The following is a 6,474-nucleotide window of genomic DNA, read 5'->3' as shown; positions in this document are numbered from 1 at the left end:
CTGGGTGTGTACCGCCTGCCTGCTCCGGCCCCTCATTATGGCTCAGGTTAAAGCTATGCCCAGCACGGAGGCTGCTAATAACCCGTGTGCCAGGGCCGGGGCAGGATGCTGGGTGCAGCATGGATGTCCTCGGGGGGGCACCCCCTGGCCAGGGTACCCCCCCCAGCCCCAGGGTCCTCCAGCCAGAGAGACAGAAAAGGCACTCACATTTATTCTTTAATAAAAATAGGAAGGGAAAAAAATTGAAGGGATTAAACCAAGATCCAGCTGTGGACTCATCCTACCAAGGCAAGGACTGGCCAGATCACAGTATTTGCTGCCTGCAGCCCAGAGGGCAGGGGGGTGGCAGCTCCCCCAACACAGCAGAGCAAGGCAGGGCTGCTCCCTGTGAGGTTTTATTGCTGGTGATGCCCGGAGAATGGGGCTTGGGAGATCCTGAGCAAAGGGAGCCAGGTCAGGTGCCAGCCGAGGGGGCAGAGCTGGAGTGCCACATCGCACCCACTCCCACCATGTCCCACCAAGAGCACACAATTCCAGGGCATGAGCCATCCACGTCTCTCACACTTCACCATCTTTCCTTCACTGACTCCATCCCAGCCAGGACTGAGCCCTCAGACCCCACTCATGATGGGGGTTTTTCAAGTATGTGTCCCTCTACACAGTTGCCCCCCTCAGTCCCTCCCACTTAGCAACAACTCATGATTTCGGCTCCATTTTATCCACAAGGTAACGACCTGTCAGAGGTTCAGAGATACCCAAGTCCCTGGGCCAGAGGTGATACCCACCATCATCCAGCCTAGGCTGACTCCATTCCCACTGTGCTCCCAGCACTTAGCACCAGTATGGAGCAGCCAGTGTTTGTCAAAGCAGGTCACTCTTTTCTAGGATTAGCCCACTCCTCCTCTCACAGTGGTACTCAGAGACACTGTGCTGGTGGCCAAGAGGTTGGTTCAGGCAGGAAGAGGGGCCACAGTGGCACGTGGCTGCTGCTCCCAGGGAGAGGAGCTGGCATACTCCAGCCCTGTGCTGCCAGCACTAGTCCCCATCCCTCCAGACGAACAGAGGAAGAGACCTGATGGGCTCATGGCTTCTTGGAGGCTCCTACACCTCCCTCCAGAGCTTTCTTGGCTAAAAGCTCCTTCTCCTCCTTCACCTTCTTCAGCCTGGACTTGCTTTTGGAGGACGAGAAAGTGAGCGAGGTCTTGCTGAATTCCAGAGGGAAGATGCCCACGTCCCCATCAAAGCGATTCTTGGACACCTGCAGGAAGCGCTTCCCGGGCCCTGACGTCAGCTTACGCTCCTGCAAGATGAGGACGTTGTCGGCCTCCTGGCTGGCCTGGGGAGAAGAAAACATCTCCAGGAGAGTGCCAGGGATACAGCCAGAATCACAGGGTTCAGAGTTGCTCACAGACAGCCTGCCCAGCTCTTTCGAGCCCTGTTATGGGGCACCCCAGGCCACAGCAACTCCAGCACTTCCCCAAAACCAACCCCTTGTGTTCCTCCGGGACATCCCAGTGACCCACGAGGCAGATAGGCTTGAGCTGAAGCCACAGGACATCTTGGGGAAATGGGAACACACGAGGGCCGTGCACAGACAGCACCTCCTGCCCACCACTGCAGGTTGTTCAGCATCACGGAAGAGACCAGAGTACTCAGAGAGCCCATCCCTGCACCCTCCCTGCCTGCTTCTTTAATTATCTTCTAGTACATCCCACTCACAGTCAATGACTATTAATTAACTCCACCTAAAGCCCCAACAGAGCTTTAGCTGGCAATGGGTTTGCTCCCTGCCTGCATGAGGACTCCTGGGGACATCCCATCCCTTTCAGCTCTTTTCAAGTCCCCAGTGATGACTCAGGGTGCTGATGGAAGCCGGGAACAACTGCCCAAAGTATCCCAGCCCCTCCTGGGAACGCACTGGCCCAGCTCACCTTGGCAGAGCCAAAGATGGAGGCTGTCTGCAGCTCCTTCTCATCATCCTCCTTGCGGGGATGGATGACCAGGGTGATGTGGCAGTTGTTGTCCGTGGCAAACTTGCGGAAGGCACCAACAACATAGTCCTGGGCAATGAGCCTGCCACAGCAGCAAGAACAGGGTTAGGGGCTGGCACTGCTTGGTGACGGGGTGCAGCAAGGTCCTCATCCCCATAGCAGAAAGCACCCAGGAATGTGGGATCACTCTCTGTGAGACAGCCGAGCCCACACAGGCAAAGGGATGTGGCACAGCAGGGATGGCTGGTAACCTGCTCACCCTTTCCCATCTCTTCCTCCCTAGGGCAGTGATCACCCTTTAAAGAAACAGGGTGGCCAGACAGTAGTAAAGGAAACACCCTGAGTGGGTCCCCAGCCCCTATCATGACACCTGACAGGGACAGCTCCAGAGGTGAGGGTGGCAGAGGAATGAGAGGTCAGACTGGAGAAGGGCTACCTGTCCACAGAGAGGTGGTCCTGTCCCATCATGAACTGGAGGTTGTCGATGATCACGTGGGTGATGTCGTACATGTAGACAGCATGCTGCATGGTGCCAATCACCGTCCTGGACAGAGGAGACCAGGATCAGCCCCAGGGATTAGCAGAGGTGGGGGTGGGGATGCTGAACCAGGCACAGAGACACAGAGAAACAGAGCTGGGAGGTACCAGGCTGGGTCCTGATGAGCGCTGAGCCCATCCCACCTCTGCATCTTCCCCATTGCAGGACAGGCAAAGCCCCATCCACACAAGTAAAGGCAGTTGGGATCAGGAGCTGCTGCCCACACAGCCTCTGCCCACTGCCCTGCAATCCCCCCAGCCCACAGAGACCCTAAGAGCACACGAGGATGTGTGAAGGTGCCGCAGCACCTGATGAATAGAAGGAGCTGGAGGTGCCTGTCCTACCTCTTCAGCAAAGGACAGTGCTGCCAGGTGAGCAGGGTGTGGAGGGTCACGTCCTAGCACAGGGACACATATCCTCCTTTCACCCCCACCCCAGAGGGAGGCTGTGACAGTTTCCACAATAGGAGGAATGCAGCTGACTGAGCCATAAGGTCCCCACAAGCCAACTCCAGGACTTGAACAGTCCCAACATGCCTCCTGCCAGCCCCAAATCTGTGACTCACTGAAGGGGAAAAGCCCCAGTTCCCAAAGGCCCTGCAGCACATGCTGTGAGGGGTAAATGCCACTGGGGATGGAGGTGCAGGACCATACTTGATGTTCTGCTGGCCATGGAAGGTCATGAAGTAGAGTGGGAGGTCCTCAAAGCGATCGGCCCACTCATCATACAGCTCCAGCTGGTCCTCCAGGCGCCGACCCGCAAACTGCGTCAGCATGATCTTGGCCAGGCGGACGTTGTTGATCTCAAAGCTGCCCCACAGCGTGCACACTCCCTGCATGCACAGGTCCAGCGCGTACTCACTGATAAAGGTGGTCTTCCCGCTGCCCGTTGGGCCTGGTGCAAGAACAGAAACAGAAGGAATTAGCTGGGGAGATGATCCTACCCATCCTGAACATGCTGGCAGGCTGTTGAGAGGTGGAAGCGCCAGGGAGTGGGATAAGAGAGGCCCATCCACAGTACTCGCATCATAAATAAACAACGTCTCATGCCACACTGCACGCCTGGGTGCATGGACATTGCCTCCCACAGCCTGTGGGTCCCTGGGAAGGGCTGGGCAGCCGGTGGGGTGGGCACAGGGAGGGCTCAGACAGGAGGTGGCAGGCGGGGAGCAGGCGTAAGGGACAGTCCAGGACTTCCTGTGCTGCCCCAGGCAGGGAGCCCATCACCACATCGGCATGCCCAGTCCCACAGCACTGAGGAATGCACCCCAGCCTCTCACACTCCTGCGAGACAGGCTCAGCCAAACCCAAGAGCAGAGAGACTTGGAAGACGCATGAGGCATCAACCCCAGAAGGGTGAAGCCACCAAAGAGCCTTCTGCTCCCCTTGTCCACCAGCCACTGTGCCCCCTACCTGTGAAGATGGTAAGCTCCCCTCTGCGGTGCCCTTTGAGGAGCTTGTTGAGCTCGGGGAAGCGCACCCACTTGATGCCAGCCACCTGCTCGGTGTTGGCTAGCTCCCCAAACACTTCCTCACGCAGCTGCCGGAAGGAGATGATGGATTTGTGGCTGGCGGGCAGGGCAGCACGCAGGATCTTGGTGAAGTTCAGGCCCTGGTTCAGAGCTTCCAAGGGCCGGGGCTGCAGGTTCCCAGGGCGCACCAGGGAGCAGCGCTTGAGGCTCAGCTTGCGGGCAAAGAGCTTGGCAGCTTCCCAGGAGCGCAGGTCCTCACCGAGCCACAGGGTGATGCGCTTGAACTGCTCCAGGTAGGGGAGGAGGGCGGGAGGCAGGCAGGTGGTCCCCCGCGGCAGGGCCAGGCTGGCCACCCCTGCTTGGTGCAAGGCCAGGGCATCCAGCTCCCACCCAGTTAAGACCAGCTCTGTGTCTCGGCAGCCGATCAGGGGCAGCCCAAAAAGATTGTGATAGGAATCGATGCGGGGTAAAGTCTCTTCCAAGTAAGCTATTGTGTTCCCCTTTTTCTCCACCCTCACAAGCTTCAGGCCTTTCAGGGTTGCATTGCGGGGGCTGAACCAGGGGAAGACCAGGGACTTGGCAGTCCTCAGATAACGCACCCCAAAGCGTTTCAGGGTGGCATTTGACACCAGGGAGATACCAAACATGGCCTTGGTCTTGCTGGTCTCCTCCTCATCCAGCAGCTCCCAGAGCGGCAGAGCCCGGTCCCAGATGCAGCGGGCATCTTCGCTAGCCTGTCGCATGTCCTCCTCCATCTCCTCCGAGCTGGCAGGGGGAATACCACGGTGCTGCAGCTCCACGTTGGCCTGGAAGTCCTGCCAGGTGCCCTCGGCCAGGGTGGCCGTGCACAGAAAGCTGCCCGTGGTCTTGTCAATGAAAAGCGTGTACGGGGCACTGCCGGCTGTCTGCGGCGGCTGGTCCGCGTGGCCGGCGGTGAAGAGGCTGGGGGTGTGCAGGCAGCTGTACCCGTCGTGGAAGGGGATGTCGTGGGCCCGCAGGTACTGCCGGATCTCGGTGACGGAGACGGAGGGCGCGGGCCCCTCGGGGGAGGGCAGCACGTCCTTCTTGTAGCGCCGCTGGCCGAGGCGGCCCGGCACCCCAGGGCTCAGCGAGGCTCCCTTGCTCCTGGTCCCCCCGCAGAACGCCGGCAGGAGGCGGCCGGCGGCTCTGCCGGGCCGCAGGGGCACCAGCGCCATCCTGACCGCCCCTGCGCCCTCCCGCGCCGCTGCCGCTCCGCATGGGCGGCTACCCCGCGGCCCCCGGCCCCGCAGAGCCGCTCAGGCCGCCGCCCCCACGTGGGGCCACACGGACACCGCCATTACCTGGTCCCGCTCCCCGAGCGTCACTTCCCGGCGGGGCGGGGGCGGCTGTTCCCCGTCCCGCCCCTCCGGCGGTTCCGGCTCCGGGTGAGCGCGGAACCATGACGGGCCGCGGGTCGCCCAGCCGGTTCCTCACCGCCGTCCTGCACAACGGCGTGGGTCGGTACGTGCGGCAGCTCCAGCGCCTGCAGTTCCTCTTCAGCCCCACCGCAGCCGACGCCCGCGGCGCCAGGTACCGCCGGAGGCGCCCGTCCGCCTTCCTGGGTTGGGAGTGGGGAGCCGGGGAGCCCCTTAACTGGGGGAGGGGGGTCTTCTCCCCCCTGCCCTGTCAGCGTGGGGAGGGGACGGGGCTGCAGCCCCATGACCACAGTGGAGCGGCGGAGTGGGACGCCGAACCTCCTGCGAGACGGGACTGGGGCTGGAAGGCGGCACCGGTGACCCCTGAGCTCCGCCCTGGCACAGGGGGCATCACCCCAGCCTCTGCATTGTGACCCCTCCCGTGGGCAGGGCATGGGAGGGGTGACCCCACCTGTGACCTTCGCCCTGGGGTGGGGGCTACAACCCTCCCCCATCTCTGGCCTGGCTGGGGCTCACGGTCCCCCTGTTCCCCAGGCAATTCGTAGAGGAGGCAGCACAGGACTTTGCTCGGCAGCACCCCGATGTTGTTCTCTACGTGAGCCCCGGCTCGGGCACGGCCCCGCTGGTGCGGGCTGAGTACTGTGAGTGCTTGGGGACGCGGGGAGAGAATGGGGATGGGGCTGTCCCTGCCGTGCCCTGGCTCTGCGCAACCTCTGCCTGGCGCAGGCGGTGCTGAGGCAGCTGCTGTGGGATGGGGGATCAGCAGCTGCCCCCCGGAGGCCTGTGGAGTGGGGGGATCCTGGCCTGACCCCCTCGCTCTGCTGCAGTGAACGGGACAGTGCGGGAGGAGCTCATCGCCAGCAAGACAAGTGAGGAGATCGTGCAGCTGGTCACGAAGCTGGCCAACCAGTCCGGCCTGGACATCATCCGCATCCGCAAGCCCTTCCACACCGACAATCCCAGTGTCCAGGGCCAGTGGCACCCCCTCACCAACAAACCCTCCATCCTCACTGTCCAGGGCCCACGCCTGCAGCCCCAATAAAGCCTCTTCCACCTGCAACCCTATGCGTCTGCATC

At 61.5% G+C, this 6,474-nt stretch overlaps 2 protein-coding genes across 2 annotated transcripts; one reads left to right on the top strand and one right to left on the bottom strand.

Annotated features, from left to right (window-relative positions):
• Positions 1 to 873: 873 nt before the first annotated feature.
• TWNK (twinkle mtDNA helicase) lies at positions 874 to 5,357 on the bottom strand. Its single transcript, XM_027738665.2, has 5 exons — positions 3,942 to 5,357; positions 3,183 to 3,423; positions 2,428 to 2,535; positions 1,932 to 2,073; positions 874 to 1,336 (listed from the first exon to the last, which is right to left on the bottom strand). Exons 1-5 carry the CDS (start codon positions 5,194 to 5,196, stop codon positions 1,082 to 1,084), a joined length of 2,001 nt encoding a protein of 666 aa, XP_027594466.1. The 5' UTR covers positions 5,197 to 5,357; the 3' UTR covers positions 874 to 1,081.
• MRPL43 (mitochondrial ribosomal protein L43) lies at positions 5,016 to 6,457 on the top strand. The gene is made up of 3 exons (XM_027738668.2): positions 5,016 to 5,551; positions 5,932 to 6,038; positions 6,225 to 6,457. The coding sequence occupies exons 1-3, from the start codon at positions 5,238 to 5,240 to the stop codon at positions 6,437 to 6,439; spliced, it is 636 nt and encodes a 211-aa protein (XP_027594469.2). The 5' UTR covers positions 5,016 to 5,237; the 3' UTR covers positions 6,440 to 6,457.
• Positions 6,458 to 6,474: the final 17 nt, after the last annotated feature.

The sequence above is a fragment of the Pipra filicauda genome, unplaced genomic scaffold (genome assembly GCF_003945595.2).
Source record: "Pipra filicauda isolate LSUMZ 115617 unplaced genomic scaffold, ASM394559v2 scaffold85_size2586006_pilon, whole genome shotgun sequence".
In the NCBI taxonomy this organism is placed as follows: domain Eukaryota; kingdom Metazoa; phylum Chordata; class Aves; order Passeriformes; family Pipridae; genus Pipra; species Pipra filicauda.
This window is presented reverse-complemented; position numbering and strand designations above follow the sequence as displayed.